This window comes from Apodemus sylvaticus, chromosome 10 (assembly GCF_947179515.1).
Source record: "Apodemus sylvaticus chromosome 10, mApoSyl1.1, whole genome shotgun sequence".
In the NCBI taxonomy this organism is placed as follows: domain Eukaryota; kingdom Metazoa; phylum Chordata; class Mammalia; order Rodentia; family Muridae; genus Apodemus; species Apodemus sylvaticus.
In genome coordinates this window covers 1,162,317-1,190,266 of record NC_067481.1, presented here as the reverse complement: position 1 = coordinate 1,190,266, position 27,950 = coordinate 1,162,317, and the positions used below count along the sequence as shown (strand labels likewise).

Genomic DNA, 27,950 nt, shown 5'->3' with positions numbered 1-27,950 from the left:
ATATTACTCAGACCAGTGACACCAGCCAACCTCCAGAGATGACTGTGTTTTACAGTATCTTCTAACAGGGCAGCATGCTGACATCTATGAAACCAGGGAGCACAACACTGGGGTAACACGGGATAAAGATACCCAAAACAAAACAACAAAACAAAACACTAAAAATTCATGAGTTGTATCATCTGTCCCCGCTCCCTGGCTGACCCTAAACTTTACAACCGCAGTGTCGCTTTTCAGTGGCTGTGCTGGAACAGGGCATTCCTCTACAGGTCAACAGCCTATGTAAGGCTGTCCTGCAGCGGCTGTGGGCCCCCGACACCGTCATACAAACAGGAGGAAGAGGCTGTGCGGTGCACTGCACATGGCTCTGCTCCGCACAGATAGAGTACAACAAAATTAGTCACTTTTATTTCAAAGAAAACAGTACAAACAAGTGTGCAAAATTAAGTTTCATGATTAAATACACATAAGGTAACATGCATACATGACATCAAATCCACAGTTAGCCGATTACAGGAGCATAAAGAACTGGCAGAACTGAGAACCTGCTGCTGTGCACAATTTAAATGTTTGCAACCTGAAATCAAAACCGCAAAACTGAGCTTCTTAGAAGATATATATAAAAAAAAAAAACTAAACATATACCTCAGGTGGTACAGAAACACAGAATCTATAGTCTGTGCCCGTACCAGGATGTGCCTGCCATCCCCAATGTTAGTGTGTTCCTATGGATACTGGGAGAGATGAGACAGGATAGACGCCACAGGCCAAGGCAGTACCCCCCACACCAACAGGAGCTAGAGGCACATGGACACTGTACTGAGAAGGCCCCTAAGTAAAGTAATGCTTTCTTCTGGGACTAATTTTTAAAGACTATGTGTTACTCTGTTCCTTAAAGGTAATGGGGAAGTTCCATTTTAACCCAAACTAAACCAGGAGACCCTGCCCCACTTGCAGCCTGAGGACTGCACCTCAAATGGGTGCCACAGAATTCTGCTCTCTGGTAGGTCTAGGTGACTCATTATAATGGCCAAAGTCAGAACTCCCCAGTGTGTGCTCTGAACAGTGCTCCTCATGTGTGACAGAGGGTGCTCTACCAGACAAGCTGGTAGTAGTATCTTATTGGAATTGTCTAGTGTGTAAGCCCTGACACACTCATTCCTACAAGCTTCCATTGACTTGTACAGTTCCCAGGACTGCAGGGAGCCACTGGCATGAAGGTATGGTGGTGCCACTAATGCTAGCATCACAGCTGAACTAAAGGGTAGTGTCCAGCAAGGGCACAAGGTGCCCAGAGCCACAGAGTGTCTGCAGAACCATGATGATGATCCTTTTAACATGGGAATGAGAAGCCTTGCTCAAGAAGGCAGACAACTGCGTATGGCTTCGAGACCAAGGTCCTCTGGGGGGCCTTGAGCCCCTCGCCCACAGGCCTGGGGCACCGGCACCAGCCCCAGGAATCCACAGGGCGGCTGGGTGGTGGCGTCACCTGAACTCACAGGCACAGTCACAGCTTGTCATCGGTCATCTCCAGGAACTGCGCACACACATCCCGGACACACTCGCCCTTAGGACTGAACAGGAACTTGTAGTAGCTGCCATCTGCACAGATAGCTGGAAGAAGAGACCATATTGAAACACAATTGTTACCTTCCTGTCAAACCAAACAAGACTCGAGGAGCCTAAGCACAGCTGGCTGGGAATCACAGCCCCACAGTACATACTTATCCAATGAGGGCTGACCTCGGGATACAGCTGCAGGGCCATCTTCACAATGCCCAGATCTGCTCTCAAGCATCCCTGGATCCCTCCAAGGCAGGTACTAGTAGCACCCTTAGCACTTGGAGGCTCCGAGTAGGACCCAGCCCAGCCACAGAAGGGAAAAAGAGAACTTGGGGAGTTGGTGCAGCCTGGACCACATGCTGAGGCCTCCCACAAGATGGGCTGCTTACCAATGACTGCATTGGGCTCTGTTCCAAAGGCACAGATGCATGGAGAGCCTGAAGGAACCTGAAACTTGGAAAAACTCCACTTGGAGCTGAAGTATTTTGGAAGGAAACTGGCTGATGCCAAACTGTAAGAACAAGAAGAAAAGAAAGGGTTTACTGTCACAAAGATAATGACACAGAAGTTACTGGCTTAATTCCAGAGTGCTGATGAAAGTCTTTACAGTTTAGCACTGTTGCTTTTTTTTCTCTCCATCTAATTTATTTTATGTGCATGGGTGTTGTCCCTGCACATATATCTGTGCAACACATGAATATCTGGTGCCCAGAGATCCCCGACAGTAGTTATAGTTGTGAGCTGTAATATGGGTGCTGAGATCAACTTAAATTCAGTTTCAAACCCCACAAACATCAAATTAATGATATAATAGACGTCAACCTTAAATGACATTAGATTTGTCCTTGCAAGAAGCCCAAGTAATTAATCCTAATTTTGGGCTATCCCCTGCCACAACTCTCCTAAAACCCACCTAGACTGTTTATTCCTTTTTGGATCTTCAGCTGCAAAAATGTGCACAGTGCCGTGATCACTGGACACACAGATGAGAGAAGCGTCCTGATTGAAGTTGATGCTGCAGAGAAACCAGACAGTACTTGAGTCAGATACAGAGGACCAGACATCCAATTCTCTTGCCCTCAGCACACACAATGCACTAGCCCACACTTAAGCATCCATTGTGGAGCCAGGATCCAAGCCAAAAGTCCAGGGAGCAATTTGTTCACCAGGGCCCCATAGGCAGAACGGCTGATGCCTATATGGCAGTGAAAGGTGTGGGGTTCCTGAGATGACCTCCATGCAGTTTCAGGAGGCTCAGGTGAGAAAGGCATACACTGTCATTAGGAAGTGGCTATCAAGTGTGTTGTAGCAGGCCACGGCCATATGCATTCTGTACTGACAGCAGATATGCAGGAGAGTGTGTTACACACAAGGACCAGGGCACACAGGTTAGTCTCCCAAATTTGGCTCAATACCCACAGGCTTGAGATGGCCAGGGTGGTGTCAGGCTCTTGTACACATGGTATGAAATCTTGCGTGGTTGGGCTGTAGCACTACAGACAATGTGGGACCTCACAGACAAAGCATTCACTCTCAAAACCAACTTGCTATAGTAATTATAGACAAATCAGCAAGGCCTCTACTATAAAATACCACAGGAAGCAAGCAGGAATAGAGGAGAGATGGACAGAATGTAGAGAGCATATCCATGCTGCAACAGGAGAGGAGGGCCCACAATGTTCCGTCTTTGTGCACACTTCCCAAAACAAAGTGAAGGGACTAGTGAAGAGATGAGACCCAGCAGCCCAGCTGCACCCTCATGCCTCTGCCATCACCCCAGCTTTACTATTCCCAGAGTGATGTCCTTACCAATAGATATTAGCTGCTTGAGATCCTCTTCGTAGCTCCTGGATTAAATGCCCTGATGAAGTATCAAATATTCTTATAAGGGTCCCCTTTGAAAAACAGTGAAGTGTTTTATTATCAATGATTTAAAACTCTTTCATTAGTCTGAAACCACTTATATTACGCCCACTGGCCCCAACAGCCCTTTCTCGACTCACCCACATCACCTACAATTCAGTAAGCTTCTTGCTAACTCGGGCACAACAGAGAGGTCCTAAGTTATCTCCTTGTGGAGAGGCCGTGACTGATCCCTGCCTGCTCCAGCTCCTCAGTTCAAAGACCTGTTGCTCCCTGCTGGAGCAATGTCATCTCAGACAGTGTTCCTCCTCTCAGCAAACTGGGCAGCATGGAATAAAAGGCCAGAATATCAATGCATTAAACTCCCTGGAAAAATTATACTCCTTAGTCAATTCTGGTCTTGGGATAAACATGAGTGAGTAGTCAGTGTTTGTGGGAAATGACCTGGCAACGCTGTATCATAAGCCCATCTCCCAGCCCCAGCCCCAGAGATGCAGCAGCATCCTGTGCAGATCCAGAAGGGAAACTCCCCTGCTCCCAAGCTGACTGAACTGCTAGATAGTGTCCTAAATACACCGCGATCCTGAAATTCACTCCATCCATTGACCCACCAAACACACTACTCAGCCTTAACAATGACAAGGCTGAAAGAACCAAGTCTAACAAGATGAAGCCAAAGTGAATTCTGGAGAAGAAAATGTTAATTATTTCAGAAGCCAATGTCAAAACAGTATTTCTTTAAAATAAACTTGTTTTTTTAAAAGAAGCCAAGTGTGGCAGACCATGTTTTTAATATTTGGAAAGCAGAGGCTGGTAGATTTCTGAGTTTGAGGCCAGCCTAATTATATAGTGAGCCCGTCTCAAACAAAAATGAAAACCCCCACCAACAGTGCTCGCTCCAGAAAGACCAGAATAACAACACTCTCACAGTTACTAGTTTGCTTTATCTTTTAAATTTTAAATATTTTTTAAAACATTTTTGATAGTCTCACACTGGAGCCGAGGCTGGTCCCAGCTAGCCTTGAGGCAATGAGCATTCCTGCTTCAACTCTCCTGCCTCAGCTTCCAAGAGCTGGCATCGCAGGCATCAGCCATTAGCCTGGCTGCAGTTACTAGACTCGGAGCATACCGATCAGACTGAGTGACAGGGTAGAATATAAAAGGATTTGTAGCTGACAAAATGAAACAGGCTGACACTGGGTAAGATGCTTTTTTTTTGCCCTTTTTTTTGGGGGGGAGGGGGTTCAAGACAGGGTTTCTCTGTGTAGCCCTGGCTATCCTGGAACTCACTTTGTAGACCAGGCTGGCCTCAAACTCAGAAATCTGCCTGCCTCTGCCTCCCAAGTGCTGGGATTAAAGGCGTGTGGCACCACTGCCTGGCCAGGGTAAAATGCTTTTACACAGAGCATGTTTTATAACAGACAGGTGAACATCTTGTCTATTTACTGAATATCTGTGAGAAGGCTGGAGCCAGGCATGATGGTCCAGAAGACAACAAGCTCATGGCATGCCAGGGTTATACTTAGTAAGACTCTCAAAATCAAAATTAAATAAAATGCTCCCCAACTACTGACTTGTAAGTAAGGCTACACAGTGAGCTCCAGGAAGGCTTGGAGTACACACTGACCCCTTGTCTCTTAATAAAAAGACTGGCAGCATAGTTCAGTGTGGAACTATGCTCGGTACCTTGCTCTACTGCCCTTAACTGCAGTATTTTATGTCACTGTGTTTTGCTTGCGTGGAGTGTGCCGGGTCCCTGGAACAGGAGTTACAGACAGTTGTGAGCTGCCATGTGGTTGCTGGGAATTGAACCTGGGTCCTCTGCAAGAGCAGCAAGTGCTCTTAACTACTGAGCCATCTCTCCAGCCCCCTTAACCCCATTTTTTTTTTGTTTATTTTTTTTCGAGACAGGGTTTCTCTGTATAGCCCTGGCTGTCCTGGAACTCACTCTGTAGACCAGGCTGGCCTTGAACTCAGAAATCTGCCTGCCTCTGCTTCCCAGAGTGCTGGGATTTCAGGTGTGCACCACTACCACCCAGCCCCTTAACCCCATTTTTAAAGACAGAATTCTTTCACTAAATCTGGGCTCATCATTTCGGCTACAATGACTGGCTGGCACACCCCAAGAAGGGGCTGGGGAGACGGCTCAGTTAGTGAGGTACTGGCTGTATGAGTGTGAAGGCCAAAGCGGAGTCTCTAAAACCCATTTTCAAAAATCCAGGAACAGCACACATTTGTAATAATACTGGGGATGTAGAGACAGAGGAATCACTAGTGTTCACTAGTTGGTCAGCATAGCCTATTTGGTAAGTTTTAGGCCAATAACAGACTATCTCAAAACACAAGTGTCTTAGGGTTTTATTGCTGTGAAGAGACACCATGATCAAGGCAACTCTTAAAAAGAAAAAAACATTTAATTGGGGCTGGCTTACAATTTCAGAGGTTCAGTCCACTATCATCATGGCAGAAAGCAAGGCAGCATGAAGGCAGACGGGGCTGGAGAAGGAGCTGAGAGTTGTACAGGCTGCAGTAGAAGGGGACTATCTTCCATATGTGGACAGGAGGCTCTGATTCTACAGGGGAGCCTGAGCATAGGAGACCTCAAAGCCTGCCTACACAGTTATGCTCTTCCTCTAACAAGGCCACACCCACTCCAAGAAGTCCACACCCACTCCTGATAGTGCCACTGCTTATGGCCAAACACTGAAACACATGAATCTATGGGGGCCATACCTATTCAACCCCAACAAGGTTATCTGAAGAACATCTAAAGTTGACCTGTAGCCTCCACACATGCATGTGCACAGGAGCATCTACATACACATGAATAAGGTGTAGGAAGTGAAAATAGAGAATCTAAGGAAAAAAAGGATATGAAAAGAATTCTTTGCCCGATGAGCCATGCCATTCACATCAGTTTAGTTTACCTCCCTTTCCTCTTTAAAAAGACAGGGCCAGGCGGGCGGTGGTGGCACACGCCTGTGATCCCAGCACTCTGGGAGGCAGAGGCAGATAGGTGGATTTCTGAGTTCCAGGCCAGCCTGGTCTACAGAGTGAATTCCAGGACAGCCAGGGCTATACAGATAGACCCTGTCTTGAAAAAATTCAAATTCAAAAAACCAACCAACCAACCAACAAACAAACAAACAAATAAATAAATAAAAGACAGGGCCTTAGACTCCCCAGACTGGCCAAGAGCTGATTCTCTTATTTCCATCTTCTAAGAGCTAGAATTATAGGCATGCATCATTATGTCCCACTTGTTTTTTTTTTTTTAAATTTGTTTTGAAAAAGGGTTTCACTATGTAGCTCTGCCTGACCATTTCTAGAACTCACTAGTACACCAAACTAACCTCAAACTCATTCACCAAATGCTGAGATTAAAGGGTGTGCCGCCATACTAGCTTTTTTTTTTTTTTTTTTTTTAAAGATGACATCTTATTGTGTAGCTCAGGCTAGCCTAGAACTTTTCATAATCCTACTGCCTCAACCTTTCAACTGAGTGATGAGAAATAATGGGGCCTGTAAACTTGCAAACTTGGCATTTTTCTTTTCTCTCTCCTTTGCTATTTATTTCTTTTGTTATGTTTTGGAGACAGGGTCTCACTATGGCCTAAGACATCCTATATATAGACCAAGCTGACCCTGAACTTAAGATCTATCTGTCTCTGCCTCTAAGTGATGGAACTAAAGGAGTGCACTACCATAGTTAATACAGTTGTGGAGAGCACAGCCAGAGATCGGTATATGTCAGACAAGCATTCTATCAGCCATGCTACATACCCAGCTTGAAAAATCCTATTTCTAAATTTAGATAAAATTGTTCCTTGTCACCAGGTGGAGGTGATGCACACCTCTGATCCCAGCATTTATAAAGCAGAGGCAGGCGGATGTATGTAAGTTTGAGACCAGCCTGGTCTACAGAGTTAGTTCCAGGGCAGTCAAGCTTACACAGAGACACTCTGTCTCAAAAACAAAATAAAACAAAACCCAAAACTGTACTTGTCTGGTCAGGCAGCTGAAGAACTTCAGAGTCTGGGCTAACACAGGCTATCTACAGTTTTTGAACTTCACTTTGAGCAGCAGTATTTGCAGATGCCTAGGCCTCCTGGTACCCAGGACTTGCTTTTTCTCTGCTTCTGACCAGTGCTGTCTGTCAGCCATAGCTTAGGAAACAATTAGACAGGGTAGACCACAACTGTGGCCTGTTCTCCCAGTAGGCTGAACCCAGTAATAGATACACACCAATTAATAACTTCATACAAAGTGATACTGGACTTATTGTCAAGTGGAAACCACAGAAAAAGGATGCTAATTTTCAGAGACTTGTACAATAGTCAGCAGGTAAAGGTACTTGTAGCACAAACCTAGCAATCAAAGTTTAATTCCTGGAAACCATGCAAATGCATAAAGAGAACCAACTTCACAAAGTTATCCCTGAGCTGCTCCCAACCCCTACTGCATAATCTAAAAACAGGTATAAACTCTCAGTTCTCACTTCAGACAACAAATAGGATAACACAGTTATAGGGACTTGGGTAAGCAGAGGTTCCCACAGGCTTGACTATGTGAACACTTGGCCCCCAGCTGCTGTCACTACTTGGGGAGATTATGAAATCTTTAGGAGACAGAACCTTGCTTGAGAAGTACCACTGAGGGCAGCCTTAATCCCAGCACTTGGGAGGCAGAGGTAGGTGTATTTCTGAGTTTGAGGCCAGCCTGGTCTACAGAGTGAGCTCCAGGACAGCCAGGACTCCACAGAGAAACTCTGTCTCAAACAACAACAACAACAACAACAACAACAAAAAACCAACCAAAAAACAAAAACAAAAACAAAAAAAACCCAAACAAACAAACAAAAATTCACTGGCTAGTCTCATTTATACTTTGTTCTCTCTGCTTCCGGGTTTCAGTTGAAGATCTGATCTCTCCGCTTCCTGGCCTAGCTGTCTGCTGCCATGTTTCCCCTATTACTATAGATTCCCCCTCTGGAGGTATAAGTAAAAATAAACTCTTCCACGATTACTTTTGCTTATGGTGTTTTATCAACGCAATAAAAAGTGACTAATATAATGGTCAATACTTCAGATTTTAAGATTGTGGTAATTCAATGAGGAAATATTCTTAGGGAAGTGTGAAAGATACTTCTGAAGTGTCATCAGACAACCAAGACTAAGGCACTACAGAGTGGCCTTGACCTTAGCATCCCCTCTGTTTCCATTTCGAGGACTGGTGTTATAGACGTGTGTCACTAGATCCAGGTTAGCGTTCTCTTTATGTTGCTTTAACAACAAACTGCTTTGTAAAGAACAGGAAATAAAGCAGACAATGTCTGAAAACCTGGTTCCTGTCCCGTAATCAGATCAGACTCACACAGATGGCCTGCACTTACTTTTTCAGACGCGGTTGCAATTCTTGTTCCCTGCAGGTTGAGAGCGATACAGCTCAGGACACCCTCATGTGCGGGAATGTCCACTGGTGGCTTTTCAGTGCTGGCCAGGTCCACAAGCTGCACGTGGCCAGTGTGAGTGCCAGGGAAGGCGAGAAGGGAGTTGTTACTGTTCGGACACAGGACACAGAGGCCTATGCAGAGACAAAGAAAACTGGTTGGGAGATGACAATTGTCAAAGCCTGATTCCTCCAACCCAAATGTACTTCCTGCCATCAGTCCTCAGTCACAACTATTTGTGGAGTGCATTTACCTTGGAATTGTTGTCGCTGCCTATGAGACCTGCTTATAACTGAGAACATTTGCTGAACAATTTACTATTCAACTTATTTATCAGGTGCCTGTCTTTCATAATACTAGCTACTGAGAGTACAATAAAAAAAAAACAAAACAAAACAAAAAAAAAACCACGTTTAAAATCTACTCCACTAGCAATAACAAAAACCCTTAAATACTTAGAATCGATCTAAAAGTACCACAAGATTCAGAGACCCAGGCACATCCCTTAAGGCCATGGCTAGAAAAGCCTGCTTTGTCTATATCTACCTCATCCACAGTCTTTAAAGACACAGCTAAAACCTCAACACACAGACTGATAGGGAGAGCTATGGGGAAGAATAAAAGTACTAAAAGACCTAACTTTTTGTAAAGACTAGAAGGCTGACATGACATAATTTCAAGATTAACTTTAAAGTTTCAGTGATCAGTGCAGAAAGGCACTGGAAAATAATGGAGAGGCCAAAAGAGACTTCAGATTCTTACTGAACAAAACAAAAGGAAGTAATCTAACACAAAACAAAATCCCACCACTCAGAAGGCTGAGGCAGGAGGAAGGTGACTTGGTGGCCAGTCTAAGCTGAGACCCTGTCTCAATAAACTAAAGCATTCAGAGAGTCAGATGTATGCTTTCTGACTAGTGTGCCAGCTACTCTGGAAGACGAGTCCCAAAGTTCATATCTGGTCTAAGTATCCTAGTAAGACTTCATTCAAAAGAAAAATAAAGGTGTGTGTGTGTGTGTGTGTGTGTGTGTGTGTGTGTGTGTGTAAGAGACAAGAGAGAAAAGAAAAAAATAGGTGAGAAATGTAATTTCTAACACAATATAACTGATAGAGAAAAAAAAATCCACAACTTTTAAACAGCATGACGATGACAACTGAATACATAACTCAAGTATAGTCCACTCCAAAGAAAGGAAGGAAAGACCTGAGCTCAGGGGCTCCCAGTGTGGCTAGTGATGACTCCAAACTGCCAAGGAGGAAAGGAGCTGAGAAAGAGCCCCCCAGCCTGGGGCAAGGCTGTGTCAGAACTCCTACCCAGGATGCTACTAAGGGAGCTTGGGCAGCAGGGAAGCAAAAGCTAGCACTCGCTCAAGTGTGCACAGGACAGGACAGAGCCAGAGCTCCACTGCTCACATCAGAACCATGTGGGACAGCTAGCTCCCCAGACCTCCTCGGTATCCACATGGACCCATTTCCCAGCACTGCTCATCTGCTCCAGATCTCACCTTTAGGGTTATAGCAGGTTTCAAAGACGTGCAACTGATGGGGATTGTGTGTGAATGTGAACACCTTAATCATGGAATCCAAAACCACCACAATTCTGGAAAGAAAAATGTAATCAGAGCTCCTCTTCTCAAAAGTAAAATAAGCATCTTTGCAACTTCTGTTCCCACACTGAACCCAGAAAAACACAGGAAACACCCCATACGACAAGGGCTGGGCTTTTTATTGTTTTGGCTTGGTTTTTTATTTTTGGGGGGGTGTCAGGGTCTCACTTTGTAGCTCAGCTAGCTTCAGCCTCAAACTTGCAATGGTTCTCTGGCCTCTGGTTCCTGAGCACTGGGACCATAGTCTATACCAACACATCTGCTTTATTTCTTGAGTTAGGTTCTCACATGGCTCAAACTGGCCAAGTGCAAAACAAGCAGTTGGGTGGCCTTGAACTCCCTATCATCTTGCCTTTATTTTCCAAGTGTTGGAATTACATACAGATGTGCATCATCACTCCAGTTAGAAACAGGTTCTAAATATGGCCAAGGGTTGAGCATAGCCTTAGAGGAACTTGTGAGCTTAGAGAAACACCATGACCAGACATCTCACCAAGAACATTAGCATGGTAAGACACATCACAGAATTACCCTCTTACACTCTTAAAACATGTCTAGAGTTAAGAAAACTGTGCCAGAAGTAATGGCACATGCCTAAATCCCTCCTGACATTTGGGAGGCTGAGGTAGGCTAGCAAGGCCAGCTTGGGCTACCTAGTAAAACCCTGATTCAACAAAATAAAAACAGAACAAAATACTACCCACAAAGTTTTCAAACACAAGATAATTAGTTGGGCCTTTAGGCCACGCCCTGATGAGCCTAAAGACGGCACAGGAACAGCACTTACGTAGATGTAAGTTGTTCTTGTCTTCTCTACAGCTGATAGAAATCTTAAGAATATGACACATAAATCACATCAAATTAGAACCTATGCTTTCTCTTGGTCAACAAGCAAACAGGGCAAGCTCTATACTGGTAGCACCGCTGGGTAAAGTCCGTTACTTTCACCAGGTAAAAATCAATGATAAGATCAGTTTCCAAGTACTCCTCTACTTTCAATATGGAAACACCCAGCATTTGACAATGCCTGCCTGACACCTGAGGCTGTGGCTTCACCTGCAGACCCGGGGACATCCCCATGCCTACCCAGACTATCCCTCTGAAGAATCTAGAAACCAATCTAATTTCCAGCCTTCCTCAGGACAGTAAAGAAAACTCTTTTTCCAAAGCTACAGTTACTGACATTTTAATACACTGTATCTATTTTTAAAGAAATGAAAATGCATTTAGAAGAGTAACCCACCTATCTCTCCGCAACTTGACAGCCTTGACCTCTGTGGAGAATTCTATTTCGATGACTGTCTTCTTCTTCAGATCATCCCAGATCATCACTGAAATACCAGAAGAGTGCATATGGTGTCACAAGTAGCCCACAGGACTGAACTGTAGATAGCATCTGATTTATGAGGCCAAGCAAACCCAGACGTACCTGGCAATGGTAGGATACCATTGGCTAGTTGGGGCTTAACCTCAGAACCCTCTCCTACACACTTAAGCCCCACTCCTAATACGACAGACACAAGCATAGCCAAGATCTTAGGAATGAACCTGCCTTACACACTCACACACAGCTTCACCTGACTGAGCTAAAGCAAACCTGACTATAGTCACTAAGTGTTTAAATGCCAGAGAGAAATCTGTGTCAGAACATGGAAAGTGGGACTTATTGTTAAGAATGCTTTCTGTTCAGTTCTGAGCACCCATGTCTGGCACCTCATAATCACTTATAACTCCAATTCCAGGAAATCCAAATGTTTTGTTCTGGCCTTCTCTGATGCCCACAAACATGTGGTGTAAATGCAAACACACATAAATAAATAGATTTTGAAAAACTGGCTAGGAATATACACTGTTGAGTATTGTCTAGCATGCTTCTTGAAGCCCTAAGTTCACTTCCCAGCACCATAAAGAAAGGGGAAGTGTAAGGGAGAAAATGAGAAAGGGAGAAAAGGAATAGCCAGGTAGCAAAGAGAAGGTTCAGCCAGTAATGGTCCTTGCCACTAAGTCTAATAACTTGAGTTCAGTACCTGGAATCCACATGGGATTCCCACATGGGGTGGGAAGAGAACCAATTCCTCAAACTTCTCTCTTCCCACCCCATGCATAAATAACTAATAATTTTTAAAGCCTTTTAAAATAATGACAGGTAGCTGAGAATATAGGACATAGGTGCAATTCCCAGTACCACAAAGAAAAGGGGAAGGGGCAAGATCTCCAACTCACAGCTACAGTGCTTTTCTCTTTCTCTTTCGTTTCTCTGCTCCCAATTATAAAGGCAGAACTGCAGGGTCAACCTCACTTGAGTGCTGAAATTTCCCATAGTCACAGAGCTCCACCCAGAATGGTAAACATTGGACCCAGAGTCACCTTTGTCTTGGTACATGGTCCATTTTCTTTTCTTTTTGGGTGCCTGGTAACAAAACCAGAGCTTCAAGAATGCCAGGCATTCACTGCCCTGTGAGCTACCCTCACAGACTCACAATCCTTTCCATTTCTTCAGATCAGACCTGAGCTAGTCCAATTCTCTACCAGACACCAGCTTACCCTCTCAGTAACCCCTCAACTGACACTTAAGTCCCACTATCCCCAAGGTATGTGCTGCTTCCTTCTCCAGCAACCTTCTTCCACCTTCCCTGGGCCTCCCTTCTTCCTGGGCCTCTTTCCCTCAAGCTTTCTTCCTTTAAAAGAGATCAGCTATGTCTACTTCCTCCTTCAAACAAAAGTTAGATTAAGCCCAACTAATGGTGCCTACCTACAGTGGAAAGAAAGATTACACGTCTCCCCCATAATTCCCTCCACCATATACAATAACAAATCCACACCAATACTGCAGCACATGCACCCACAGCCACCCTGGCTCCTTGTCCTATGTGAACAATGAGTTAATCTCACTAAGTCCATGGCTTTCAGCAGGGGAAACACCATTCCTAAACCGTGCTTTACCCCCAATCTTGACTTTCAGCACACCTGCCTACAGGTGAAGCACATCCACACACTCAGTCACAGTTGACATCCATGCTTCCCACCCATCCACACCTCAAAGGTCTAGTAGGGAAGCTCTCATATGACTGCAGACACGGGATGTCCTACAAAGTTCAGTATACCACTACATACATGGCAAGGTTTGTAAAGACGGACTACTATACCTTTATTGGGAGGGTATTTTGGCTTTTTTCCACCGCCAACTAAAGCTAAGTAGTTACAGCGAAATAACATTTCCACGTGGCCAACTCCTCCTTCTAAAAATTCTGAAATGATAGTTTTAAAAAAGATAATTTAACAAGTTAGAATGTTACCAAATAGAAAAAGTGAATACAATATTCAGCGTTTTATTATCTTCTCTAATTATTTACTTATTTTCAAGACAGAGTCTCACTCTACTAGCCCTGGCTGGCTGGAATTCTGAACTTAGTGATCTAGCTGTCCCTGCCTTCTGAGTGCTCAGGTATGCACCACCACGCCTGACCTAGCTGGCATTTCATTCTTAAATTATTTTATGTGTAGAGGTGTTTTGCCTGCATCTGTGCACCATGTGTGTACCTACTGCCCACAGAGGCTAGAAGAGGGCATAAGAAACCCTGGAGCTGGAGTCACAGACAGTTGTGTGCTGCCATGTGGTGCCAAGAACTGATCCTGAGTCCTCTGTACTGCTTAGCCATCCCTCTAGACTCTAGCATTTTAGTCCTTCCTCTGCACCCTGAGTACTGAAATTAAAGGCATGTACCGCCATGCCCGACACATTTTAGTTTTAATCATCAACTTGTAACCAAACATCATCTGTAGTAGAAATGATGACTACTTTAGAAAACAAAGTAAGCCTGGAACTCACTCTGTAGACCAGGCTGGCCTTAGAGCTCAGAGATCCACCTGCCTCTGCCTCCTGAGTGCCAGGATTAAAGGCATGAGCCACCATACCTAGCTCCCAAGTTCATATTTTAAGATGCAACAAGATCTATAAATGAAGAAGTAAGCAATGGTGGTACATACATGTAATCCTAGCACTCAGGAGACTGAAGCAGGAGGATTAAGAACACAAGATAGCTCCAGCTGGTAAAGAGTTTGCCATGCAAAGCCTTTTGATCTGAGTTTGAGCCCCAAACCTATATAAAGGTAGAAAAAAAGAACAGAACCCACAAAACTTGCCTTACTTCAACATGTACACCACGGCATGCATGCAAATGCATATTGGCATGAGCATGCACACACAGCAAGTAAATTTAAATGAACAAAAATGGAGCACAAAGCTAGCCTGTACTGTATGCAAAGACTATTTCAAAAGTAAATAAATAACAAATAAGTGAAAGTGTACTAAAAGCCCTAATTCAAAGGCCAAGTCAGCTAGTGACTTTATGTTCAGAGCATTCCAAGGGCTAGGCTAGATGCAGCTCAGAGAAGAATCCCTACTCTGTATGCAGAAGGCCCTGAATCGGGAGGACAGTCAGGTCACAATTTATTTATTTTTAATTTTTTAAAGAGATTTATTTATTTATTTATTTATTTATTTATTTATTTATTTATTTATTTATTTATTTATTTATTATATATAAGTACACTGTAGCTGTCTTTAGAGACCAGAAGAGGGCATCAGATCTCTTTATGGATGGTTGAAAGCTACCATGTGGGTGCTGGGATTTGAACTCATGACCTTCGGAAGAGCAGTCGGTGCTCTTACCTGCTGAGCCATCTCTCTAGCCTGGGTCACAATTTATTTATGTTAGAGGAAAATATTGCAAAAATTTTTATGTCCTCTGTAATAACAGGATCACCCATGCTCTCTCAAGTATAATACTAGAGCCCTGGGGACAAGCTCTCTCCTTCTTTGGGGACTCATGTAACTCAGTATGACCCAGCATGGGGGAGACAGAGGCAGGTAGATCCCTGAGTTCAAAGCCAGTCTGGTCTAACTACACCTTAACTTGAAGCCTCTTGTCTCCTCCTCAACAGCATACTGACTACAGAAAAACAAGAAGCAGTAAGCATCAGTGAATAGGTGGAAAACACCAGGTCCTCAGACACCTGAGAAAAGAATTACTACAAGATCCAGAGGGCATGGTAGTGCATACCTTTAGTCCCATACTCTAAGGCTGAGGCATGTAGATCTCTGTGCGTTTAAGGCCAGCCTAGACTATGTAGCAAGTTCCAAGATAGCCAGAGCTACAAAATAGACAGATACTGCCTTAAACAAGCAAACAAGCAAGAAAAAAAGAAGCCACCAATCCTGCTTTGTAGTATATATCCAAAAGAATTGTAACAAAAGGTATTTGAATGCCTTTGTTCACAAGCACAGCAACACTGTTCACAAAAGCCAAATATTAGCTCAAACATCCACTAGTGGACACACCCACAAGGGAACTGTCCTCTAACATAGCTAGAGCACAAGTAGACTTTGAGGGCGTTTTGCTAAGTGATACACACATCAGGCACCAGGCTAGCACTGCAACTGCAGGAGTGCCCACAGGAAGCCTCCACGGAAGTCACGTGAGAACTGTTAGTTACCAGGGAGGAAGAAGCAAGAATTCTGCTTTTCCTAGATGAAAATGTTAAACAGATCTCTACAACACTGGTCTGCACTTAAGAAAGACTAATTTAGTAAATTTTAGAATCTTTACCCATGATACAAACAAGAAGATGCTCTACTTAAAAACTTCTCAGTTCCAGGGCATCAAGAGAGTGACTCTCAATGCTGGTTCAAAGAGTTTTAGAAACTAAGAAAGTAGCAGCAATCTGAGAATTATATCAAGATATAGCCAGTGTATTCTTTAGTCTCTGTTCAAATGGAAGAGAAGTTTAATGCTGTATGACCTTAAACTCACTAGTAACCTTACTAAAGCACTTCTCAGAATAAACCTGTTCAAGTGCTAACAATACCAAGTCCTTGGGTAAGACATGACTCTATCCAATAATGAAATGCAGAACTGCTGGTGGGTGCACAACTTCAGAACAGTGACTCAGAGTGAGACAACTTCCCGACTGCAGCCTCAAACGCATGAAAGCTGAGTACTCACATAAAGTATGGAAGATCTTCACTAAGAGCTTGTAAGGAAGGAGTTCTTTTTAAACACTGTAAAAGTATTTTTTTTATTCGCCTGTATTGCCATCTCTGAGACTTATTGCCTCCATCTGCTAACCTAAGCCTAGTCCTGGAAGCTTTTATCCTCCATACAATCTTAACTGGGTCTAGAATGTTTTCGGCCTCACACTTACTGCTGCTGAATATGCTCACTCTTTCTAGCTCTTCTGAACTATGGCTGGCTGGTCAACTCAGCTGTTCTGTGTCAAACTCCTCTCCACTTTGACTTCTCTCAGCTTCTCCTGAAATGCTTGGCCTCAAACTATAAACTGTTCTAATCTTCTGTCTTATTCTGAGTCTAGATTGTTCTCTGTCTCTGTACAACTGCCTTCTTTTCTCTGGGCTACTCTCTGTTAAGGAGCCTTTTTTCCTTCTCTTCTCGTGAGAGTTGGGAACATTCTATTCTGTCAAATCTTTCTCTGATTTGTCACTTTGTCATTCAATTAGACATCACTTTCAAATTAGATGCTTCCTTCTATAAACTAACTTTACCTTCACTGTTTGGGACTAAAGATATGTGCTAAAAGCTAAGTCACACCACAACTAGAAACAGTTTCTTTTTTAACAAACAACAGAATCTTGGGGTTCACAGTATGATCAAATGTCCTACAACTAGACAACATTTTTATTTATCTTTTGATTTATTTGAGGAGCTGCTCATACTATAGCCCAGGCTAGCCTGAAATTTACTATATATTGCATGCTATCTCAAACCATCACAAGTAACCTAAAAGTATTTTTACTTCTTGCAGATCAATCTTGACATTGCTGCAGGCACACACAGCTGTAAAGGTGGGCCATAACCACAGTAATTAATGTTTTAATGGAGGTCACTCAATACCTACCTAGCTTCGATTTTTTTTTTTTTTTACAGCCCACTCTACCATCACCACCAGAGCTGTGAACCATCTTCACACCATTCCCAGCTAAGCAGTCAGCCCATGGCCTTTGCCTCCAAACTTCCAATTTCTCTAGTACCTTCCTTAAAACATTGGTGATCTTAAATGAGTGAAGGTAGGTGCACTGGGTACTACAGTCAGCATAAGGTCTGAAAATAGGTAACCGAGCTGGGCAGTTTATGCCTCTCCTCCATGTATCTCCAGCCCCTAGCAGCCAAAGATCAACAGGTACCCAAAAGCAGAATTAGTAGTCCTCACCTGTTTAAAGAGAGAAAGTGATAGCAGCATGCCTCTGCCTGCTCTAGCTAGGTGAGGCATGTGTCACTCGAATTCCATTCAGCTCTGTACGGCGCTAGAGAAAGAGCTGTGCTTGCTGGCTTCCCTTCTTCCCTCATTAACTGGGTTTTTCAAAACAGGGTTTCTATGTGGCAGCCCAGGCTGTTCTGGAACTCACTTTGTAGAATAGGTTTGGCCAGAGATCTGCCTGCCTCTGCCTCTAGCCCTGAGTGCTAGGATTAAAGGCATGTGCCACCACACCTGGCAAGAACTGTGTTTCTGAATGAAGATTTTTTTTTTTTACACTGTTTATAGCTCTACAACCAATGGATACAGGACTTCATATGTATCATCCTTAGGCTATTTTTTTAAAAGATGTATTTATTTTATATATGTGAGTACATTGTAGCTGTCTTCAGACACATCAGAAGAGGGCATCAGATCTCATTACAGATGATTGTGAGCCACCATGCGGTTGCTGGGGATTGAACTCAGGACCTCTGGAAGAGCAGAAAGTTCTCTTAACAGATGAGCCATCTTTCCAACCCCTAGGTGTCTTTTTAAAATGTCTTCAGTGCCCATGTGATCCTACAATATTGCAGTGGGGCCAGCACAGGATCTGTTTATAACTCCAGGCCCTCCCCTGAGCTTCTCAGCTTCCTGAATCAGCCATCTTGCTCAGAAGGCTGAGCTGAGCATAATCGGCAGACACAAGACTAAATAAGGCCTGGGAGTAACATGAGAGTGCTGCCCCCAATGGAAGAGTTGGGATTTTCAAGAGGGGCTTCTCTTGCCCTAGCTTCCGGTGTGCACGTGGGAAAGAGTCCCGTGGGTCCCGTGAAAGAGGCAGCTGCTCATCTGACAGCCCTAGCCCTAACAGGCTCCTTACTAGGAAGAGTTACACTGGGGGAACAGCACAGGGCTCAGGTAGGATAGTACTGTTCCAGTGCACAGCTCCCACACCACGATGCAGGAGAGTGAGCCACTAAAATAAAGCAGTTACAGGAATTAAAGGCAGATGAGTCCCAAGGCACTGTAGGGGCTGAAGAGATGGCTCAGCAGACAGGGCACTGGCTGCTCTTTCAGAGAACCCACACTTGATTCCCAACAGGCACATGGCGGCTTACAACCATCTGTACTTCCAGTTCCAGGGTCTCCAACATCCTCTTATGGCCCTTGCCAGCACCAAACACACACAAATGGTACATACACACACATAAAAAGAAAACAGAAGCATGTGAATGTATGTATATATGATACAACACACCACATGACAGTGGCATTACTGTTGGGTCACACTGATGTTATTTTTAGTTCTGGTGTCTACGTAGCTAGTTTTATGTCAATTTGACAGAAGCTAGAGTCACCTGAGAGGAGGACACCTCAATAGAGAAAATAACTCCATAAGATTTGCCTGTATTTAGGCCTGTAGGCCATTTTCTTAATTAGTGATGGTGAGAGGGGGAAGGGGGCCCTGGGTCCAGCCTGTGGGTCGTTCCACTCCTGGGTTCTATAAGAAAGCAGGCTGAGCAAGCCATGGAGTAAACCAGTAAGCAGCACACAGGCTCTGTATCAGCTCCTGCTCCAGGTTCCTGCCCTACTTGACTCTCTGCCTTGGCTTGGCTCAGTGGACTGTGCCTCGGGGTACATAAGCCTTTCCTCCCCAAGTTGCTTTGGTTTATGGTGTTTCATCACAGAAGACAGTGTTTGTTTATTTTTATTTTGTTTATTATGCATATGAGTACACTGTAGCTGTCTTCAGACATACCAGAAGAGGGCACTGGATCCCATTACAGATGGTTGTGAGCCACCATGTGGTTGCTGGGAATTCAACTCAGGACCTCTGGAAGAGCAGTCAGTGCTCTTAACCACTGAGCCATCTCTCCAGAGACAGTGTTGTTTTTATCTGCTTATTTTTGAGACAGGCTCTTATAACTTTAACTTTTCTGTGGTAGTGGAAAGGAAAGAATATGGAGGAAATAGACTTGTTTAGACAGGGTTCTTTGGAGCAAATCCTATCTGCACTGTCAGCAAATCAGCAGTTCAGTTCACAGGAGTCAGCAGCAGCACAACTCAATCCACTCACAAATACTTAACAGATTTACCAGCAGCCCAGTTTGGTAGAGTTGGGATAGCAAACACAAATCAGCAGCTGTGGCACTACCTAGCAGAGAAAGCCAGGCCTCACCCTTGGTACAAGTCAGCAGGAGGGACCAGAGCCAACAGAACCACCAGGAACAGTTCTCGGCTGTGCCTCTCTGAGTGAAGGGAAGATCAGTGAAGATCTTGAGACCAACAAGCATTGCACAGCTAGCTCTATAAGCAAGCTGAGCTCAGCCTCCTCCACTATCCGTGGAGTCCTATTTATACTCTCCAAACACCACATGTCCTTCACAGGTCTTGCCTTGGCAATGTATCTATCTCAGCTGACATCACTGACAATCAGCTCAAGTCCACAGAAACTGCAGCACACTGCCAGAAGTTTTTTGGTGCAGTTCTCTCTATGGAGTCCCGACAAATGGAGCACAACTAAGCAACTGGTAAGGCAGACCAATACATGTGTGTTGTTAGTGAAGAATCCTTCATCACATGTGCTTTCTCATGTTTGCCTTAGCAGAACATCCTTTCCCCCATGTCTGCTTTAGTGAAACGTTCCTTCACAAGTCTGCCTTAGTCTTTCACCTATGTCCAGGAAAACGCTCCTTAATGTGTCTGCCCCAGCAAAACACTATCCAATGCAACTGACTTTCCAAAGACCCCTTAGGTTTCCACTTTAGGGTTTCACTGTATATCCTTGCCTGGCCTGCAATTCACTATGTAACAGGCTGGCCTCAAACTCTTAAAGATCTGCCAGCTTCTGCATCCAGGGTGCTTGGATTACAGAAATGTCCAACCTCAACTGGATGAGGCCTTTCTTGTACAGAGTTGGAACCCAACTGTGGGGAGGAAAGGCTTGTGTCTGTTCATTCTCAAAGGTGTATCTGAAACCATTCACTTATTATTAGTGATTTTCTACCCCAGCAGACGAGAACCAGAAACTGCTAAGTGTTAAAGAAAAACAAATAAGACAAACTATGCCAAAAACTCTAATTGGAACTACTAACCAATAAAACTGAAAAGCACAATTACTTCACTCACACACAATTTCTGGTTCCAGTTTCATGAAAACACAAGGAGCTAAAAAGATGGCTTATCAGTTAAGAGCATTGGTTGCTCTTCCCAAGGACCCAGGGTTAATACCTAGCATACATGTGGCTTGCAACTGTCTATGATTCCAGTTCCAAGGGATCCTATACCCTCTTCTGGCCTCTTGTGCACCAGGCAAGCATGAAGTACACAGACATATACATACATGTAGGCAAAACACCTTTATTGTTTGCTTTTTTTCAGACAGGGTTTCTCTGTGTAGATCCCTGGCTGTCCCAGAACTCACTTTGTAGGCCAGGCTGACCTTGAACTCAGAGATCCATCTGCCTCTGCCTCCTGAGTGCTGAGATTAAAGGTGTGTGCCACCATGCATGGCCCCTTTTTAGTTTTTAAAAATTAAAAAACAAAACATGGATCAAGACATTGAAAAAGCAGGAAGAAGTATAACTTTTCATTATAAGCAAAATTTTCTTTTTTTAAGACTGTTTTGTTATGAAGTCCTGTTTGGCCTTGAACTCAAAGTCCTACCTCAGCTTCCTGTGTGCTAAGATCAGAATGCCAGGGTTACAGATATGTGCCATTATACCCAGATATTAATGCTTTGTAAGTGCTGGGCATTTTAAATGAGTTTAGGAGTCCCATATACTGAAATGAAACCCATGATCTGATTTTTCTATAGTTTTACATTCAGCAAGAAAAACATAAAAGAAAGTGCCCTGCATTAAATACACCTCATTCTTCCATGCACAGGTAGCAGGGGCTGAAGATGTAAAAGAGGAAAACCATAAAAATGTACTAAAGAGTAGTCTGGCCACACTTGTCTCCTAATACAGCCAGCACGCAGAACTCCTGGAGACCCATAGTTCTGCCCCATTTACAAAGGGCCAAGCTTTCCTTCCCTCTCGGCACATTCCCCTCTAGACTGAGGACTAACCTGGGGAACCCAGGAGATAGCCGTCATCCCTTACCTTGCTTCTCTTTTTCTTTGAGTGGATCGGTGTTATAGACTCGGAATCCATTTTCCATTCCACATGCAAAACACCCTAAAGCAAGAAATACAAAAGATACATGTTAATCCCCACACCGCTGTCAGCAAAAGGGGTCCAGGAAGGCTGCTGTCACATGTTCAAACCATACATACTGCATAGTATGCCAAAGCTAATCCAGAAATACCATTTCCTGGGATGTGCTTTGGATTGCCATTTACCATGCAGTTTTCCAACTGTACACTCCTGCTCTGACATTCCTGCGGACCAGGTTCTGCTGACACACTGGGCCTACCACCTACTTCTCACTAAGGACAGACTCCACCAGACTCCCCCTTTCCGTCGAACATAGTGCCTGAGAATTATGTCAAGTATAATGAGTCTTGAAGAGGCAGTGACGTGTATGGAGGTTCACAATAAATACACGATCTTGGTCAGTGTGGACACAGGTTAGTTAGGGACATATGCGTATGCTGGGAGGCAGGGCAAGGGCATGGACTCTACGCTGGGGAAGGGGACAAAAGGCTGCTCTTTCCACCTCCAGAGTGACCTTCTAGTGGGCAGTCGTGAAGTCTCCCATGACTTCATTCTTGAGTTTAAAGGATAGAGACCATTCCAGCAGCTCTGCCCCAGTCTGCACATTTATAGCAGATTTTACACTCTCACTCTTCCAAATGGGAAACATATCCAATTCATCCCATGAATTGCTCAGATCCCTCCAACTTCTGTCCTAGTCACAAGCAGTAACTGACTTAGGACATCCCAGTCACTGTCCCCAATCACATACTCAGACTGTCAAGGTCCAAAGAAAAGGCATTGCTAGGAACTGAAAAAAAAATCACCCGGCTGTCAAGATGATATGGTGGTTCTTATAATCATAGTGACATAAACCTAGATTAATTAAGTTCAAACACAATGCCCAACTTCTGCTCATATCAAATTTTGGTTAAGAGAAGAAAAACCAAACCTTGCATTTTCTGTTTTGTTTCAGTCCAATGTTTACAAAGCTTAGTTCTTCACAGCAGCTGTATAACGAGTTTAAAGGAACACAAAGACTCCGAGGTACTCTGCTCCATCTCTTGCACTCTACAGTCAGATTTTATATTTCCAGCCACTTTCCAAGTCACTTATAAAACAACAGATAGAGATCTAAAGACTATGACAGTTGTGAACTGCGGACTAATTTTTAAATCAACTCTGTGCTCTAAAATGTAATTTATCTGGCTCGGAATATGAAACTCTCAAGTGCTAGGTTATCAAATTGTACTAACTTATAATATCCTCTTCATGTTAATGGGTCATGTAACCCAGGAAGATGAACAAGAAAACAGAAGAAAGGAGGAGAACATGAGAACAGAAGAGAATGTGGACATCTAGATGTCTAGTAATATACAGAACCAGGAAAAAAGAAAAAAACAAACACAACAGCATAGTAAGATCCACTGCACAGCAGCCAAAACCATAGAAACCCAAAGCGCACTGAGATGTGGAAGTGAGAACTCCTCTGTGGAAGGCACACAGGAAGGAATACAAGTACCCCAGAATTTGAACACATGCTCACCAAAACACATGGTCTAATCTAGTAAGTACAGCAGTGGCACCACTATATTCATGAGGGGGTACCCACAAATACTAACACCAATGATAAAACAGCTAATTGTGACATATTCTGACTAAGAAAAGTTACCCATTGATGAAAACGATTTACCACCAAACTAAGCAATCCAAAAAAACCAAACCAAACCAAAAATCCTCATTGAAAATACAAAAACAAAACCGAAAAACGAGTCTGGAGAGATATCTCAGAGGTAAAGTAATTTCAACATTTTTTGTGGGGGAGCAGGTTTGAGACAGGGTTTCTCTGTGTAGCCCTGGCTGTCTTGGAACTCACTCTGTAGACCAGGCTGGCCTGGAACTCAGAAATCCACCTGCCTCTGCCTCCCAAGTGCTGGGATTAAAGGTGTACACCACCACTGCCCGGCTAATTTCAAGAATTTAAAATTATGTAGGCAAATTTTCTTTAATGTGTCTGTGTGCCTCTTTGTATGTGCATGAAGTTCCTGGAGAAGCTGGAAGGGGGCATCAGGTCCCCTGGAAATGGAGTTACAGAGGGTTGAAAACTACCTGACATAGGTGCTGTGACCCAAAACCCATCCTCTGAAAGAGCAGCAAGTGCTCTGAACAACTAAGTCACCTCTCCAATCCTTGTAAACCTACTTAACAGGGATTTCTGAGGCTAGAGATGTATCAATAGTTAAGAGTGCTTCTGTGCAGGCGTGAGAAACTGAGCTCATATCCCCTACACCTACATTAAAGCCAACACAGTCCCACGTACCTGGGACCCTATCACTGAGGGGCAGAGATAAGGGCATCCCAGAAGCCTCAGCTCACTAGCCAGCTAGATTAACTGAAAGGGCAAGTTTCAGGTACAATGAAAGACCCTGTCTCAAGAGATTAAATGGTACAGAAAGACACCCACTGCCCACCTCTGGCCTCCACAGAAGTATGCTTGCAAGTGTGCCTATACACACATTATCATATATAGGGGCATGCATGTGCATACACACACAGACAGACACACACACACACAAAGTGATTTCTAAACTCAATTTTGTAACAGGTGTCTAATATACAAATAGCAGTCAGTCTGTGGTGGCACATGCCTTTAACCCTAGAACTTGGAAGGCAGAGGCAGGAGGATCTTTGTGTTTGAGGCAATCCTGGTCTACAGATTGAGTTCTAGGACAGCCAGAGCTACAGAGAAACCTTGTCTCAAAACAAAAACAACCAAATCTAAAAATCAGTATATACAAAACCAAATTGTGACTGACTCAATAGTTTAATGTGAGTTCATAGCATAAGGCTTAACTGCAGCCAGAAACTTTGCACTAGAGTCTATGTCTGTGGAGGCAGGGCTTCATGTAGTCCATGATGACCTTGAACTCGCCATCCTCTTGCCTTACTTGCCCAATGCTGAGATTACAAGACCGTATCACCACTCCCAGTTAAGGCTGATACTAGAGCCCAAACCTATGGCTTCAGAAAAGCTAGAGAAATGGCTTTGTTAGAAAAGGTGTGTCACAGGTAGTGGCAAGCGCCTTTAATCCCAGCACTCTGGGAGGCAGAGGCAGGCAGATTTCTGAGTTCAAGGCCAACCTGGTCTATAGAGTGAGTTCCAGGACAGCCAAGGCTATACAGAGAAACCCAGTCTCGAAAAAAACCAAATCCAACCCCCCCAAAAAAGAACCAAAAAAAAAAAAAAGAAAAGAAAAAAGAAAAGGTGTGTCACTCAGTGCATGCTTTGAGGTTCCAAGTCTCAGGTTTTGTTTCTTGCTTGTGGAACAGGTGTAAGCTGTCAGCCACTGCTCCAGTGACATGTCTGCTTCCCCACTGTCATCCTGGCCATGGACTCTAACCCTCTGAAACTATAAGTTCACAATAAATTCTTGTATAAGTTGACTTGGTCATGGTGTCTCATCACAACAACAAAAAAGTAACTAAGACAATTTGCCAGCTCGAGAGCTATTCTCTCTTCCCTCTCCCTCTCCGGATTTTGGAAACAGGGGTTTCTCTGTGTAGCCATGGCTGTCTTAGAACTTATTCTGTAGACTAGGCTAACTTCAAACTCAAGAGAGATCTGCCTACTTCTGCCTCCCCACGTGCTAGGATTAAAGGCGTGTACCACCATACCTGGTTAAAAGCTAATCTAAGGAATTGTGTAGCTATTAATTCTGTAAAAAGTTTTGACTACCAAAATTTATTCAAATTACTGATGATCTGCTCTTGAAAATTCAGAATGTTCAATTTGATGATACCCACAGCACCTGACCCCTCACATGTCAATGCTAAATGTGCTTGCTTCTTTGCAGTCCCCACAACCGGACCAAACTTAACACTGCAATCACCAGGAATCCCATACTGCTCAAGGCCACCAGACTTGACTCCAACTGCTCTCTTCCCACAACTGTCTGTGCCTTCACAGAACAATAATACTTTTGCCTGTCTTCCATCTAAAGGAAGGCTTTCCACTCTTGTCACAGGATATGCACATTCTACCTCTTACCTTGGTCTACCTTAGAAATGTTATCGCTTTCCTACAGGTTTTGATTATATTGAATGTATCCCTCAAACCTCCGCAAATGCCTAGCACATGAACTCCAAGTAAATAAATACAGATGGGACACACAATAGCACCACCTACTTAAAATTATTATTTGTATACCCCAACACCTCAAAATAAATATTTAAAATTATCCTGAGAGAGATGGTATGAGGATGGTTTGGTGGCACAGAAGCAGGAGAATCCGAAAAGTTTAAGGCCAATTGTAGTCTGCAATAGTGAGACCCCACCTCAGAAATCAAAACAGCCAGGTGGTGAACATTTTTAAGGCAGTATGGGGAGTCCCAGGACAGCCAGAGATACACGGTGCCAATTGTCTCAAAAATAAAAATAAACTTTAAAAAAAAAATCAAAGCAACTCATCTTCTTAGCTAGGGGCAATAGAATCAGCAAGTAATCCCACCTGCTACAGAGGCTGTGAACCCAGGAGCACAGCTCAAGATAAGGTTGAACAAGAGAGCAAGATCCAGTTCCAACAATAACAAAATTAAAGTTAAGTTCACTTTCGGAGACTGTAAGTATCAGCCTTTACCCTTTTTCCCCCTTGAGGAAATTTAGAAAAGGGAAGTTAGCTGGGAATGGTGGCACACTCCTTTAATCTCAGCACTCAGTGAGGTCTGCCTCACTGGGTCAACAGAGTTGAGTTCCAGGACAGTATGAGTTATGCAGAAAAACCGTCTCGGAAAAAGCAATGAAATAAAATAAAATAAAATGTAAAATAAAAATAGAAGGCAGGCCGGGCGGTGGTGGCGCACACCTGTAATCCCAGCACTCTTGGAGGCAGAGGCAGGTGGATTTCTGAGTTCGAGGCCAGCCTGGTCTACAGAGTGAGTTCCAGGACAGCCAGGGCTATACAGAGAAACCCTGTCTCAAAAAAACAAAACAAACAAACAAACAAAACCCAAAAAAACAAAAACAAAACAAAAAACAAAAAGAAGGAGGAGGAGGAGGAGAAAGAGGCGGAGGAGGAGGAGGAGGAGGAGGAGGCAGGAATTTGACATCTGAGGCGGGGGATAAAATCCCCACCAAGAGGGTTTCCTGCCCACATCTTGGAGCACAGAACTCAGTAACAAGAATACCTTCTCCAAGACCCCAAACTCAAGAGGCAAGAGGCAGTTCCCGAAAACGCAAATCACATAAGTGTTTTCATTCTACAGAACAGAAGAAAATACTAGAGGGGAGGGCGAGGTTTACTGCTAGGACACGCATCAAAGCGAAGAAGCTACACTTCATGAAGGTGCCAGCCCACAAGAACCACGACAAATTGCCGCCCCGCGATGGGCAGGTCCTGCTACGCCACTTGCTGACAACGTAAGCGCTGGAGACCCTGACGCCCAGCAGTAAGCTTGTGGGTTCTAGGTACCCGGTAAAAAAAAGTGACACTGCCCACCGACCCGGGTGGGCAGCGCGCGGAGGGGTGGGGTGGCTGGTACTCCCCACTGTGGGTGTCCGGGTTGGAAAGGGGGGTCTCTCTACAGGGCGGTTCGGAGACTTCCTGAAAGAGCCGCCAGAGTCTGAGATCTCAGGGGTAACGAGTCTCCGGTTAGGGTCCGGGGGACACTCGGGACAGCTCCGGGCCCTGCGGTCGCGGCAGCGTCGGGTCGGCGGGGTCTCCCGGAAGGGCTGGGGTGTTGCCACAGAGGTGGGCCCGGGGTCTCACCGTGGTCTTGGTTGAAGCCGGCGTACAGCAGCCCGTTGCCGTGGGGGTTACACGGCAGGAGGTTCATGGCGCCGTCGTAGGGTCTGTCGCTCCTCAGCACCGCATACCGCTCAAAACCAGACGCTCTATCCGCTCGCGCGGCGCTAGGGCCGCCGCGGCCGGAAGCGAGGGTCCTAGGGACTTGCGTCGTGCGTGTGTCGTCAGTGCTGCGTCGTCAGTTCGCGCGGTCCTGCGAGTGCGCGTGCGCGTGCGCGCAACTAGCCAGCGCCGAGCGCCAGACGCAATCCTGGGAAGTAGGTGGCAAGGACTC

The 27,950-nt window shown here is 44.4% G+C and overlaps 1 protein-coding gene across 2 annotated transcripts; it reads right to left on the bottom strand.

Moving 5' to 3' along the window:
• Positions 1-386: 386 nt before the first annotated feature.
• On the bottom strand, positions 387-27,833 carry Wdr45b (WD repeat domain 45B). Of its 2 annotated transcripts, XM_052195551.1 has the most exons (10): positions 27,641-27,832; positions 21,843-21,917; positions 13,629-13,730; positions 11,726-11,813; positions 10,381-10,475; positions 8,819-9,009; positions 3,373-3,458; positions 2,477-2,578; positions 1,953-2,074; positions 387-1,614 (listed from the first exon to the last, which is right to left on the bottom strand). In XM_052195551.1, exons 1-10 carry the CDS (start codon positions 27,705-27,707, stop codon positions 1,508-1,510), a joined length of 1,035 nt encoding a protein of 344 aa, XP_052051511.1. In that variant the 5' UTR covers positions 27,708-27,832; the 3' UTR covers positions 387-1,507. The 2 variants fall into 2 exon arrangements, with proteins under 2 accessions (XP_052051511.1, XP_052051512.1); XM_052195552.1 differs by lacking the exon at positions 13,629-13,730 and having other exon boundaries at positions 27,641-27,833.
• Positions 27,834-27,950: the final 117 nt, after the last annotated feature.

Coding starts and splice junctions, on each gene's coding strand:
- Wdr45b (XM_052195551.1), bottom strand. CDS start 27,707: ATGAACCTCCTGCCGTGTAACCCCCACGGCAACGGGCTGCTGTACGCC. Junction 21,918..27,640: donor CGGCTTCAACCAAGACCACG/GTGAGACCCCGG, acceptor TTCTTGCTTTAG/GGTGTTTTGCATGTGGAATG. Junction 3,459..8,818: donor TTGCAACCGCGTCTGAAAAA/GTAAGTGCAGGC, acceptor TGTTTTTCAAAG/GGGACCCTTATAAGAATATT.